Source organism: Dipodomys ordii, unplaced genomic scaffold (assembly GCF_000151885.1).
Source record: "Dipodomys ordii isolate 6190 unplaced genomic scaffold, Dord_2.0 Scaffold189, whole genome shotgun sequence".
NCBI classification, from domain to species: Eukaryota; Metazoa; Chordata; class Mammalia; order Rodentia; family Heteromyidae; genus Dipodomys; species Dipodomys ordii.
In genome coordinates, this window is record NW_012267405.1 from 1,992,338 (window position 1) to 2,007,298 (window position 14,961).

Genomic DNA, 14,961 nt, shown 5'->3' on the forward strand with positions numbered 1-14,961 from the left:
CGCTTTTTGGACTTCCCAGCCATTGCCTCTATGAACTAAATAAACCTTCTATTGTTTATAAATTATCCCAGTCTGTGATATCCTGCTGTAGTAGCAGAAAACAGGCTAATACACCTGACCGTCTAATGAAGCAGATATTTGTATTATGTCTGCTTTGGGCCCAAGGATATTGAGTCTATTGGCTAGTATATTATTGTCGGTTTGTTATTGTTTGGCAGGGGTGGTGGGGATGGGGGGTTCTTTGTCTTACCTTAACCCATATTCTGCCTCCAAATGAAAAACACAGGGAAAGGAACTGTGTTTGTGTGTAGCACTTCTAGGCTGAGGGACTGAGACAGCGACCTCACTCATTTTCACAGCTGAATATGTGATAAGCTTTGTGGTTTCTGTCACTGTGCAAATCATGCTTGGACTCCGCAGATGGGCTCACCTAAGACCAGTGTACATTTATTCTGTGCAGCACTGGAAGAGGGCGTCACTGTCGACCTGGGCTGAAGCAGGGCTGTGCGCTGGGGGCTGCGGGTGCCCAGTGTCATAAGGGCGTAGGTGGGTAGCAGGATGCCTGCTCACCCCCCATCTCCCCCTCCCCTGGCAGAGCATTCGCCTCGAGGAGGAGGAAAACACGCTACTGGCAGTTCTCCATGAACTGCACGGGCACCGAGGCCCACATCTCCAGCTGCAAGCTGGGGCCCCCTGTGTCACGCGACCCTGTGAAGAACACCTCTTGCGAGAACGGGCAGCCCGCCGTGGTCAGTTGCGTGCCTGGCCAGGTCTTCAGCCCCGAGGGACCCTCAAGATTCCGGAAAGCCTACAAGCCAGAGGTGAGGACGGGGCTGGGAGGATGGCCGCTTGTACCAGGGCAGGGCTGCGGGGGTCCAAGGAACCCATCAGAGAGGGCGAGAAGAGCCGGGCCCGGCCAGGACCACCATGGCGGAGGCTGCCACTTTGTTTCCAGATGCATGCGACTCATTTCACCACAGGGGGGATGACAATTGCCAAAGCTTCAAGCTTCCGCCAAGATAGAAAGCGTGCCCTTCCCATGCCCAAGTCCTCCGTCCCCCTGTGAGCACAAGCCCAGTGGTGCCTGTGTCACAGCATGGGGGCGGGCATAGAGAAATGGGCGTGGCTGTCACAGAGACGTGGCTCCTCCATTATCTCCTCCATGATCCCATGGATCCTCAGGACAAGTGAATTGTCTCAGCCATGGAGGGTCGACCCACTGACTTCATTCTGTCCTTTTCTTCTTTCTTTTCTCTTTCTCCTTTTCTTCTTTATAACCACATTGAGGTTTGGACTCAGGATCTTGTTCGTGCTAGCCACATGCTCGGTACTTTTTTTGGCTGTATTGTTCAGGTGATATTAGGTTTTGTTCCAACCCTGCCTCCCAGCCTCGGATCCCTCCTTCCTCTGCTTTGCGAGGATCACAGATGTACACCACCATACTCAACTTGTTGGTTGAGATGAGAGCTTGCTAACTTTCCCCCCTAGCCTGAGCCTTCAACTGAGATCCTCTAGATCCGTGTCTCCTGAGTAGCGAGATGACAGGTTGGAAGTGCCAGCTTTTCATTTTTCTTTTTCTTTTTTTTTTAATTGTGAAAATACCGCAGAGAGGGGTTACAATTACATGGGCAAGATAATGAGCACATTTCTTATCAAGCATTGTTGCCTCCTCCTTTGTTTCCTCTTCCATCTCTTCCCATCTCCCGCCACCCCACCTACCCCTCCAGCTTTTCGTTTTTCTACTTTTCTTTTTTCATATATCCACCCAATTGTCTGATTTTGAAACTGCCTTGGGAGGGGGTGCTACACCCATAGGTGGGAACACCCCTCAGAAGGAAGAGAGGAAGTGTGGATGGTGACTGTTGATCAGGGTGGAGGCAGTCCAGATACCATCAGGTGGGCATGGTGAGTTCCAAGCCAGAGGCAGGAGAGAGCAGCCGCGCGAGCCTCACCAGGAGAGAGGGAGCGTGTGAAGGTGGACGCAGGCAGTGAGATGGCTTCTCCCCCACCTTCATCTATGTCCCAGACCATCCTTCCCCTCCCCTCCTGCCCTCTAATCTCTACCCCATCTTAGCAGAAGTGTGCTAGGGTAACTATCCTCCCACAGAGATGGGAATGCAGGCAGGGGTGAGAGGCATTCTGGGAGCACAGCCCAGGTGTGGGCCTGTTTGGAATGACCTCCTGACCTCCAGGCACTTCCTGAAGGCAGTGGATCGAATCTCCTCATCTCCTGAGCGGCCTCAGAAGTGCACAGACACGTTCGGCATGGGCTTCCCTGGGCAGTGCCATTTCCCCGCCCCTCCCCTCACTTGCCCCTGCCGCATCTGGCAGGCACGTCCCTCCCCAGCCCCAGCCTGTGTCACCCAGAGTGCCAGATCCTACTGTTTTGGAACTCCTCTGCTGTGTGGTTTAAAGTGAAGTGATCAGATTCATACCAAACCAGTGACCACCACGGGAAGCTGACATCACATTTTCCCTGGTTTCCGTCTTCCCTGCAGGGTTGGCTGGCTGGCTGCCCGGCCACTGCTGGGGCCACTGCTGGGGCCGGGGGAGTTATCTGACACTTCTGCCTCCATCCGTCTGGGGGCCATGGAGGGGCCCCCACATCCCGTTCCACAGCTTGGGAAAGGAGATGGGGGAGGTCACAGTTCTGCGGAAGATGGGCTGAAGCCAGCACTGTTAATCACCGCGTTCTATCTTCTTTCTCTCTCTCTCTCTCTCTCTCTCTTTTTCTTTCCTTTTCCTTCTTCCTCTCTTTTGGTTTCTTTGTGGGGGACTAAGGCTGAGGTTTGAACTCAGGGCCTCACATTTGCTACTCAGCCGCTCTACCACTTAAGCCACGCCTCTAGTCTTTGTTCTATTTTTTTTTTTAAATAAAATGTTCCTGAAGGCACTGGCTGGCTGACACACTGTACTTAAAAACAAAACAAACTCCCCTTCTGGCAGTGTGCCCCCCACCCTGCCAGGCCAGCCCTGGGGTGCTGTCAGTGGGGGCCAGGCGCTTGTGTGATGTCCTGTGCCTCCCTCCCCCATCTCCAGGTGGCTGGTGAATGTGATTGGTTGGAACCAACCACCTCCAGCCAATCCCACCTGGTCCGGGACATCTGTGGGGAGCGGAGGGAGCTGCAGGAAGTCATGGGCCAGGAAAGAACACAGACTCCAGCCTGATATAAAAGCTATGACAGGCAACACAGTAGGTGTCGGACATAACAGAGACTCAAAGATGTCTGAGCTTCCCCAGTGCACGCACGTGCACAGAAACTGATATAAACCAGAGTGGATGCATGCAGCCTCCAAGACACAATCCGCAGGGTCTTGTGTTATTGCAGAAGCTCAGTGAGCCCTGGAGACATTTCATGTCTTCTTTTGGAGAATCGGGGCTGATTAGGACTAGAATGAAGACCAGGAAGCATCTGGGCAGATGTGGGTCTTTACTAGGCAAGGTCCGTCCCCTGGCACAGGAATAGGTGTGGTTTTCTTGGCAAGTTCCACGTGCCAGCTCCCGCCTGCCTCCCGCCAGGGCACACTGCACCATCCTGGAGATCTCTGCTGTGAGCAGCGTAGGATTGTGGTTCATTTGGGATCTGCAGGCCTGTGGGGCAGACGCCCTTGAAGCTCAGGTGCTGGAAGCTATGGGGTTCAGCAGATGGTGAGAGCCAGGAGCCAGGCATGAGCTGGGAGATGACTTGATTATAGAGTCCCTGATGGGCTCTTCGGTGGTCCCAGCAGGCAGTCCATAGGAGAGCTGCTCAGGGGCCTTATGGGAGAGCAGACTTCAGTGTGAGCCCCTTCCTTCTGTCTCTCCCATCCCCCTGCCCCAAATCCAGCACTGTGTCAGCTTCTAGACTGGGGAGCTAGCCTGTCGACGCACAGGGGAAGGATGGACCACAGGACACACGCTGCCTCTGTACTCAGAACTATATGTCTCTTTCCAGCAACCCCTGGTGCGGCTTAGAGGTGGTGCCCAGGTCGGGGAGGGCCGCGTGGAGGTGCTCAAGAACGGAGAGTGGGGGACTGTCTGTGATGACAAGTGGGACCTAGTGTCCGCCAGCGTGGTCTGCAGAGAGCTGGGCTTTGGGACTGCCAAAGAAGCCATCACTGGCTCCCGGCTGGGGCAAGGTAAGGAATGGAATGGCTGTGGGTTGAGCTGCTTTTCTTCATGGGAAGATACGGCTCGGGGACCTCGTGCCATAGTGGCAGTGACCTTTGGGTTCATCGTGCTCTGCTCCCCGCTTCCGCAGTGGACCCTCCATTAAGGAACCCCAGCTTCTCACCAGTCAGAGCGAGAAGGGGGCATAGGGAGCACTGAGCCCCCATTTTATGGATTTGAAAGCTGAGGCCCAGAGAAGGATACATGACAAGGCGAGATGACAGACCAGCAGTAAGTGACAGCACCCACCACTCCCACCGCCCCTTCTCACCCCACGCTCACCGGCCCCACCAGCAAAGCCAGAGTCCCAGGCTCCCATAGGAAAGCACTGGAGCCCATTAGACCTGAGCTGTGCTGGACACAAATGCACTTGATGGCCTCTTCCTTTTGCACCCTGATGCAGCCCCGCATCTACTGCCTGCCCCACACACCACAGAGCGAGCCCTGGTTTTTGTTGTGTCCTGACTGAACCTTTCATCTGAGCAAAGAATACTTCTGCAGAGAAGGGAGGTGGGAGGGGTCTACTTAGAGCCATGCTGCTGTTTCAAGATGATCCAGAACAGATTGCCTCCACTCCCGCATGAATCCCGGGACCAAGCAACCCTGTGAGTACTCAGCCCTCCCCTGGAGAGCTGTGTTTGAACAGGGTCATTCCCTGATATCTGTTCAAAGCCAACCACTAGCCCATAAGCAGCTACAGGTGGAAAGGATGGGGAAGGAGGAGTTTGGGGCTCAGATAAGGGTGGGGTATTCCATGCTGTCAGGTGTGGGGCCATCACCCCACAGAAAGGAGTGCGTTAAGATCATTGATCGCAGCCTGGGAAAATAATAATCCTCACTTGCCACCATAACCCCTGATTTCCTTGTGGGACACTCTGCTGTCCTGTATTGAACCCCTTAACCCCCAGCTCAACACTCAGCTGGGTGCCAGTGGCTCCTACCTGTAATCCTAGTTACTCAGGAGGCTGAGATCTAAGCATCTCAGAGCTCAACAAATAGCCCAGGCAATAAAATCCAAGAGCTTTATCTCCAGTTAACCAAAAACCCAGAAGTAAAGCTATGGCTCAAATGGTAAAGTGAAAAAGCTGAGGGAGGACTAAGAATGTGGCTTAGTGGTAGAGTGCTTGCCTAGCATGCATGAAGCCCTGGGCTCGATTCCTCAGTACCACATAAACAGAAAAAGCTGGAAGTGATGCTGTGGCTCAAGTGGCAGTGCTAGCCTTGAGCCAAAGAAGTAAAGAAGTTCAGGGGCAGTGATTAGACCCTAAGTTCAAGCCACAGGACTGGCAAAAAAAAAGAAAAGAAAAGAAAAAGCTAAGGGTTAGCATCCAGGCCCCAAGTTCAAGCCTCATACAAGAAAAGAACGCACAGCATTCCCACTCTAGCAGTAGAATGTGGAGCTCATCTGTCCAGAGTCATCTGCTTGTTTTCTGCAGCATGCCCCGTGTCTAACAGCTTGTCCATGCCTCCCAGGGCTGTAAGGAGGCTCTGTGGGCTAGGGACAGTCCTGAGTCATAGACACAACTACAGACAGGACCTCAACTCCTCTCATCCATCAGATGAGGGACGGAAGCTCAAGAGAACATATCTGTGACTTCTCCAATAGTTGATAGAGAGGAAGACTGAAGCCCTAAGTCTTAGAGTTAGGGCTTCTTGGCCCAGTTTTGTTCATAGTTGAGCCTCACTCAACTTTCATTCTCCAGTCTTCAAATGGCCGGAACGTGCACTGAACATGCACTGGACGTGCTCTGGGGCAGACATCAGCAGCACACTGACAGCTTCCAATATGCTCAGTGCTGTTAGTCTTTCTTCTTAGTCCTAGTGAGTAAGTCAAGGTCCCTGGGGCCAGTCTTCCCACAGTCCACTGGTGGTTGACCCCTTTGTGGGTTTTTACTCTCCCAAGGCCTACAAGGGCCAATCATTCTGCAGGATAAACAAGCAGTGGATGACAAGAACATTCCATCAGTCAAGGGCGGTGCTATGTGACCTAATTGTTCCACTGCCTCGAGCAGCCAGAGTTTACCAAGAGCTGGGAGATTTTGCTCCTGGGAGAAATGGCCTTGGGGAAATTTTTGATGCTGGCCATGCAAACAGTAGTGATGATTTGCCATCTCTTGCTGTACTGGGTGGGCAACTCCAGGCGACAGAATGGGAAAAGTATCCCTGGCAATGTGAAGTTCAGGGTCAGTCTCTTGTTCCTGGCTGTGGCTCACAGACCACACCCAGGGTAGGGGCTGAATCGAGTCATCTGAGTCCTCATCTTGGCCCAGCTTCCTGAAATCCTCTGGACCTGGGTTTCTCTACTGTAAAACAAGGTGTCGGGAAGGGTGGTGTGGGGGAGGCTCTGGCTCCAGCTGTGCAGCATAGGTTTTAGTCACAGAAGGCTCTGCGGCTGCACTTGAGGACTCCCGCTCTCAGGGCTGCAACTGTGAGTTGCTATAGCCACCTCTCTCCAAGACTCAGCTACATGACAAGAACCGACCTATGTCTGTCACTCGTGTCCTGGAAGTTTGTGCCCTGCACACAGTGCTCTCGAGATGTTCATGTCATAAAGAATGAATGAGTGAATGGACATATTCCAGTTAAGTCGGGTCCACTGAAAAAACACTTGGTGGTGAAGTTCCAGTGCTCCAAAACAGCTCTGTCCAATAGAAATGGACAGGAGGCATGGCTTAGGTGGTAGAGTGCCCGCTGTGAGTGAAAAAGCTGAGCAAGTATGAGAGGCTCTGAGTTCAAGACCCCGTACTAGCACGAGAAAGAAAAAAGAAATATGGCACATGGCACATAATTTTAAATGTTCTAGTAATCACATAAAAATATAAGGGAAATCTTGCCCATGTAATTGTAACCCCTCTGTACAGTATTTTCACAATAAAAAATAAATAAAAATTGCTGGGCGCTGGTGGCTCACGCCTGTAATCCTAGCTACTCAGGAGGCTGAGATCTGAGGATCGCGGTTCAAAGCCAGCCCGGGCAGGAGAGACCGTGAGACTCCTATCTCCAATAAACCACCAGAAAACCGGAAGTGGCGCTATAGCTCAAGTGGTAGAGCGCTCGCCTTGAGCTGAAGAGCTGAGGGACAGCACCCAGGCCCAGAGTTCAAGCCCCACGACCAACAAAAAAAATAAATAAATAAATAAAAATTTAAAAAAATATATAAGGGAAGAACCGAGCACCGGTGGCTCACACCTGTAACGCTACTCAGGAGGCTGGGATCTGAGGATCATGGTTCAAAGCCAGCCTGGGCAGAAAAGTCCGTGAGACTCTTATCTCCAATTAACTACCAGAAAACCGGAAGTAGTACTATGGCTCAAGTGATAAAGCGCTCAGCTTGAGCTGAAGAGCACAGGGATAGCGGCCAAGCCCAGAGTTCAAGCCCCATGACCGACAAAAAAAAAATACAAGGGAAGGGATTGGGGATTTAGCTCAGTGGTTTCTTTGTGTTAAGACCTGGCATCTTTAAGTCATTGTTGCTATTACAATACTTTGACATTTATCACCCAAGCCTGGAGACACCGGATCTGGGACATTCTGACTAGTCAGAGGGGTGTGTGATCTGAGCAGCTATTTCTTTTCTTTTCTTTTTTTAATTAGTCATGGGGCTTGAACTCTGGGCCTGAGAGCTGTCCCTGAGCTCTTCAGCTCAAGGCGAGTGCGCTACCAATTGAGCGCAGTACCACTTCTGGTTTTCTAGTGGTTAATTGAGATTAGAGTCTCATGGACTTTCCTGCTGGCTTTGAACCGCAATCCTCAGATCTCAGCCTCCTGAGTAGCTAGGATGACAGGCGTGAGCCACTAGTGCCTGGCCTGAGCACCTGGTTCTTGTAACATCTTTTCTCTTTTTGGTCAGTCATGGGTTTTCTTGCTCAAGTCTAACACTCTGCCACTTTGAGACACAACGCCACTTCTGGTTTTCTGCTGGTTAATTGGAGATAAGAGTCTCATGGATTTTTCTGCCCAGGCTTTGAACCACAAAATTCCTCATCTCTCAGCCTCCTGAGTAGCAGGATTTACAGGTGTGAGCTGCCCAAACCCAGCTTCTTGTAACTTTTATGGGCAGTCTTTAAGCAGAAGAATTGATGTAGCAAGAATTCTTGCAATTGCACATCTGGGACAAGATCAGAGAAATTGTTCCAGTACATATTGTAATTAATCAAGAACAGGTCATGTGGCAGGGTGGGGGAGGGTTGGGGTGGGAAATGTGTTGTGCTTTATTTAATAATGTTCAATCTTGCAGTACTCGTAGTTTTCTATCTTTACCCCTGATTCTGGCTTGCTTTGATTTCCACGTCACTTTCCCTGTTCTAACCAAAAAGCTCTTCAGGGCCTGCCTTATCTACTTTTCAATTTCCAACAGCTAGCACAGAGGCTGACAGGTAACAGGTGCACAGTGGATTCCTCTGTGTGGACACTATGTGAGCATTTGTGTCAGCCAGGCACTGGCTGGGAATATACAGGGTCTCTTCCCTTACTGATCATTTAGACCTGGAAAGACAGACATGCAACAATACAGGCCAGTGTAAAGCAGAGCAGTGCTGGATGAGGGGCTACCGGAGGGAGTCTACTGTGAAGTGTGGTGGGGGCCAGAAGGCTTCTGGAAGGGGGTGAAGGCCAACTGGGAGTCAGCTGGCTCCCCAGGGGAGGCAGAGTGGCCTGGTAGGTGGAGGGCTGGGTCCATGGAGCATCCACAGAGCCTGGTGTAGGAAGTGGAGAAATAGACTGCTTAAATTCAAGTGGGGGCCACTGGTGCTTGTGGAGTCTGCGCACTTCTCCCTAAGGTCAATGAGAAGCCACTGGGGAATTTCCCAATGAAGAGTAACAGGATCCAACCATCCAATCCAACATGTATTTAAACCTCTCTGGGGTCGCTGTGTGGTGAAGAGATGGGGCTGTGCCTGAGGCTGTTGGAATAGCCCAAGGCCACAAGCTGTCATAGCACATGTCGATTATAGGGCTGTGGACTGTCACTGTGGTAGCACAGAGGAGAAACAAAGCATCCAGATTTGGAGGAGTGAGCAGAACGTGATGGGTGGGTTGTGCCGATGGAGGAGGTAAAGAAGGGGGAAGCCAGAGTTGACCTCTGGGCTCTGGCAACAGCTGAGTGGTTGGAGGGTACCATTTATTTCCTGGAATGGGAAGGGCTGGCAGAGAAGCAAGCTGGGGAAGATGACAGAGGACAAAAAACAAAAACCAGGCGACCCTGGCCTGAAGTTTGTCCCGATGGGAGGAAATTAACAGGCTGAGACACAAAACCAGTGTGAATGGTTATGAAGAGGATGAAAAGGAGAGTGACTGATGAATGGGGTTCTGGGTTTCCTCTGGGGTTGATTTAAAAAAAAAAAATTCTACAGCCATGCAGTGTCGATGGTTTCTCAACACTGAGAATGAACCTCATGCCACTTTAAAATGGCTAACTCTTGTTACTTGTCTTTTACCATTATAAAAATGAGAGCAGGTTTAGAGTGTGAAGGATAGGACCCCCAACAAGGAGGTGTTGAGCAGACCAGAAGGGCAAAGAGTTAGTGGCAGAACAGAGTCCAAGATGATGTGGGTTAGTGTACCCCAAAACACCTGCAAAGGATTAGACATGGCCCAGCAGAAGCTGCTTTTGAAAGCTAAGCAGACTGGACGTGGTTCAGCCTGGATCCTTCTCCCCCAGCTGTCGAAAGCTCGCTCTCATTAGCCCAGCATCAGCTACAGGGGCTTCCCTCCCGTGGCACTAAGGGCCACCTCTGGGTGTCTCCCACCTGCCTGTCTCCACTGCCTACCCTGGCCGGTGATGTCCACCTGGAGGCATGGTTGGGCTTGGCCAACACAGCACCAGCAGGAACTGGGGGTGAGCAGAGGCAACGGGCCATTTAACTGTCTCAGAGCCCTGCCGTTATTCGCCCTCTGTGAACTTCCTACATTCTGTCTATATACCTTTCTCCTACAAATCCTCTTTTCTGACTCCAGCCATCCACTTCATATAAACCCTGTTTTCTGTAGGGACCCTCATAAATGCTTGGGGAATTGAAGTTGGGGAGGGAACTTAGCTGTCCAACTTGTCCAACCCCTTCATTAATGTGAAAAAGCCAATGTTCTGTGAGCGCCAGTGATCTGACTAAAGTCACAGAACTTTCTCTGCTCTTACAGCAGGAGTGAGTCAATCCTCAAACAATTAGCAATAATCTCTTCAGAGAGAAGAAGCCTGGGCTCCTGAGCAGTCTATAAGAGGCAGTTAGGAGAGCTCTGAGGATGGAAGAAGCAGGTCCAGCACTTCCTTACTGGTTTTAGAAATGTCTCGTCAGATGCTTTTACAGTGTATGCTTCTCTTCCTTCCCCTCTGCCAGGGATCGGACCCATCCACCTCAACGAGGTCCAGTGCACAGGGACTGAGAAGTCCATCATAGACTGCAAACTCAACACCGAGTCACAGGGCTGCAACCATGAGGAAGATGCTGGCGTGAGATGCAACATCCCCATCATGGGCTTCCAGAAGAAGGTGAGGAGGGACAGCCAGTGCCCAGAAGGGACGGCGCTGTGGAAACCCTAGATCATATAGACCAAGTAGCCTTGCTTTGGAGAATTCTTCAGGAGGCTCTGAGATAACCCAGTAAGGGCTCAAGGTCCACTTCTATCTCTGTTACTACCATTTGTCCCCTAGCATTTGAAAATGTGACGAATGACAAGACATAGGAACAAACACCGCCTCCATAGTGGCCGAGGATGGCGTATCCAGCTGGGGCTGTGCGCTGGCTGCTCTGGGCACGTACATATAGTACAATGGGAAGTCTGTCCCTTCTACAAGGGACTCATGCATGGTTCACCATACCTGCGATGCCTTTGGCATGTGCCCTTCCAAGGACCAAGAGAATCCACACAGATAGCAGGCCTGCATGGGCCACCAGTGTGAACACTGTACAGAGAGCACTGAGCAAGCAGAGACAATGCTAATGGGATCAACAGCATTGTAACCAGGGTCACAGCCCCCTATGCCAGCGGTAGGGTCTCTGAAGCCTGCCCTGTGTCTCCTGCAGTGGGTGGTCTTGTCCTTAGAGGTAGCCAGTGGGATGAATTCCTCCTTGTCATTCAGGAGGTCTATCCCATGCCATTCACCTGCCCAGAAAATCCTGCTTAACACTCCTCTCCGGTGCTTCAAATGATCAGGTCCCATGCACTATCTGGTACAGAGCTGGCATACTGGTTATGCTTATTTAAACAATGGGCAGGGGCTGGGAAGGTGGCTCAGTGGTAGAGCACTTGCCTTGCATGCCTGAGGCCCTGGGTTTGATTCCCCCAGCACCACATAAGCAAAAAGAAAAAAGGCGGAAGTGGCTTTTTTTATGAGCTGTGGCTCATAAGCTGAAGAGCTGAGGGACAGCATCCAGGCCCAGAGTTCAGGCCCCATGACCAAAAAAAAAAAAAAAAAGTGGGCAAATGCAGACACATCAGGCTGCAGGATGCTTCTCCAGGTGGTGCTCTGCTTGGAGGGCTTTCTTCACTTGTACCTGGGTCCTCTCCCAGATGCCTTTCTGGGAGATGTACCTCTGGGTGGTTGCAGGTACACCAGCCAAGGCTGACACAGCATCAAAAAGTGTCAGCAACAGCACTGAGCAGTCGCCAGTCAGTGAGAGCTGCCAGAATGAACTAGCACAATTTGGGGCTCCCTCCTGGAGGCTAGAGATCCAAGCCAAGGCCCTGGCACGGCTGGTTTCTCCCAAGGCCTCCGGGCCTCTGGCTTGTGCATAGCCACCTCTTTTTCTGTTGTTTGTTTGTGCTTAAACTCAGAGCCTCGCACTCGTGTTTAGTTTTTACTCTGAAGGCTGGCACTTTACTACTTGAGCCACAGCTCCACTTCCAGCTTTTTGTTGGTAAGTTGGAGATAACAGTCTCTCTGATTTGTCTGTCCAGACTGGCTTCAAATGGGGATTCTCAGATCTCAGCCTGCTGAGTAGCTAGGATCACAGGCGTGAGCTGCTGGGGTGCAGGCTGGTCCTCTGTGTCCTCATAGGACCTCCCCTCCGCCTCCCTGGGTTCCTAGTGTCTTCCTTATAAGGACAGCAGTCCTGTTGGGAAGAGCCTGCCCATATGATCTCATGGGACCTTAATTACCTTCTTAAAGGCCCCTTCTCCAAATACAGTCACATGTTTGAAGTGAGGCAGGGGATACAGTCAGGCCTCACAGTCACCAACTAGATGATTTATTCATCCCTGGGAGGCATCCGCCTCCTCCCAGCCCCATTCAATGTGAAACCTCTACTGAGTGGCAAGTTAACACTTAAGCACTGCAGACTTGGGTTTCTTTTGTCCCAGCCAGAGCCAACCCTGATTTCCTTCCTTACTGGGAGACCGAGCAGAGTCACAGCAAGAGGCTCTCTCTACAAGCTGTGCAGGGGCGAGGGGGGGGGGGGGGGGGAGGGTTCAGCTGATTTGCAGTTCTTTCAGTTTACCCGGAATTGTGGCTTGGCCTTGTATGGTGTGAGCTGGGATGACTCCTTTTCCTTACACATTAACATCTAGGTCAAATTTCCTTCCTCCCCATCCCTCTGCCTCCCAAGCCAGGCATGAGACTATTTTTGGAATAAACCCAGATCACTTTCCACAGAAACTCACCCTCACAGGGAAGGCTGGGGTCACACACGGCGTGGGATTGAGGGAAGATCCTGTGACAGTGGGAGGTTTGAGTGCTCATTGGAAAACCAAGGACCTGGACTCACAACCTCATCAAGTCATTTTGCCGAGTGTGATCCTAGCTACTCCGGAGGCTGAGATCTCAGGATCACGGTTCAGAGCCAGCTTGGGCAAGAAAAATCCATGATATTCTTTTTCGTTTTTTGCCGGTCGTAGAAGTTGAATTAAGTTGAATCAGCTTTCATATCCCTTTTTTCTAAGAAATGCAGATTTGTTTACATCCTGTTTCCAGAAAGAAAATGCTGTTCAAAATTGGCAAATTTTGCATGTACTTTGTTTATTCTTTGAACATTTAATTACACCGTGATTTTCATTCATTATAGTACTACTACCTCCTCTGTGTTTAAGGAATAGCAATGACTTTTTTATTTTTATTTATTTATTTAGTTTAGTTTAGTTTTTTGTCAGTCATGGGGCTTGAACTCTGGGCCTGGGTGCTGTCCTTGAGCTCTTCAGCTCAAGGCAAGTGCTTTACCACTTGAGCTACAGCGCCACTTCCGGTTTTCTGGTGGTTTATTGGAGATCAGAGTCTCATGGTTTTTACTGCCTGGGGTGGCTGCAATCCTCAGATCTCAGCCTTCTGAGTAGCTAGGATTACAAGTGTGAGCCACCAGCGCTCGGCTCCATGAGATTCTTTTTTTTAATTTTTTTTTAGGGGGGTCCAGGCATGGGGCCTGATCTCCAGGCCTGGGCACTGTCCCTCAGCTCTTCAGCTCAAGGCTAGTGCTCAGCAACTTGAGCCACAGTGCCACTTCCGGCTTTTTTCATTTTGCTTATGTGGTGCTGAGGAATCGAACCCAGGGCCTCATGCATGCAAGGCAAGCACTCTACCACTGAGCCACCTTCCCAGCCCTCCATGAGATTCTTAATCTCCAAGTAACCACCAAAAAGCCAAAATGGAGCTATGGCTCCACCAGCTTTGAGCAAAAAAAAAGCCAAGTGAGAACAAGGTCTTGAGTTCAAGCCCCAGTAGCTGCACAAAAACAAAAAAGCCATAGTGCAGAATAGCTTTCCCTGCTATGTTCAAAGATTGGCTGCCTGTATTTCATGCCTACCTTTAAAACTCCAAACTGCTGTCGCTAAGAACCAAAGGGACCGGAGAAGGCTGTCATAGGCGGCATGGAGAAGGCCACGCCTTCCCGGCCTACTCATTGGGTGATGCTGGACACGGTGCAGTCCACCCCAAGGCCTGGCTGACCTCCAGACCTTTTGGACTTCCACTGTGGCTGGTGAGGTCAGCTTTGCAGAGGGCTCAGCCCAAAGCTAACATGAGCTAAGGCCTATAGTCTCCGTCACCATGCCCCCGTACATGTCTGACCTGAATATCCAGTCTCACCCGGTCCACAAGGAGGCTGGCCAGGGGAGTGGGGAGGGATGGAGGCCAGAGGCTGGCTGGCTGTGCCTTGTCAAGGCAGCTGCCATTGCAGACATTAGAGATGGCTTTTATGAGGGATAAAATCAGGAGCCATGGTGAACGAGGCCCAAGGTCAGAGCCTAGCCTGGCAACCCAATCCAGGCCCCAACTCTGGCTTGGCCCTGCCTGGCTTTGCGAGATGCTTTGGATGGAGGTGAGGTAATAAAAATGCTTCCCTTAGCTGTCCAGGGGCTGACCATAGTGGGCAGGCTCACATGCACCAGGGCCTTGCACAGGATGAGGATGCAGTGTCTCATCTGAGCAGAGTGTGCTACTCTGTGTGCACCGTACCATGGGGAATGCCCAGAGCGGGCACCATGCAGAGAACACGCACCCAATCTAGCAGCCCTTGGGAAGTGCCGCCATAACCCATGGAATCCATATGCAGAGGAGGGAGGAGAAGCTGGGCACTGGTGGCTCACACCTATAATCCTAGCTACCCAGGAGGCTGAGACGTGAGGATCACAGTTTAAAGCTAGCCCAGGTAGAAAAGTCCATGAGAGTCTTATTTTCAATAAATTGCTCAGGAAAAGCCGAAAGTGGCACTGTGGCTCATGTGGTAGAGTGCTAGCCTTGTGCAAAGTAAGCTCAAGGATAGTGTCCAGGCCCTGAGTTCAAGCCCCAGGACCAGCAAAAAAAATAAAAAAGAAGAGGTGTGTAGTGGTAAGCTATCCGGGTGGGGCCTCCCCATCATGCCATGCGGGCTTGCTGCTGCCACACAGGG

General features: G+C 51.2%; 1 protein-coding gene across 1 annotated transcript in view; it reads left to right on the forward strand.

The window, feature by feature from the left end:
- Window positions 1-14,961, forward strand: part of Loxl2 (lysyl oxidase-like 2) — a 61,279-nt gene that overhangs the window by 31,581 nt on the left and 14,737 nt on the right. The window contains exons 5-7 of the mRNA XM_013034424.1: window positions 596-821; window positions 3,936-4,119; window positions 10,483-10,634. Of these exons, the coding sequence (XP_012889878.1) occupies window positions 596-821; window positions 3,936-4,119; window positions 10,483-10,634 (562 nt within the window). The remainder of the gene's footprint in view (window positions 1-595; window positions 822-3,935; window positions 4,120-10,482; window positions 10,635-14,961) is intronic.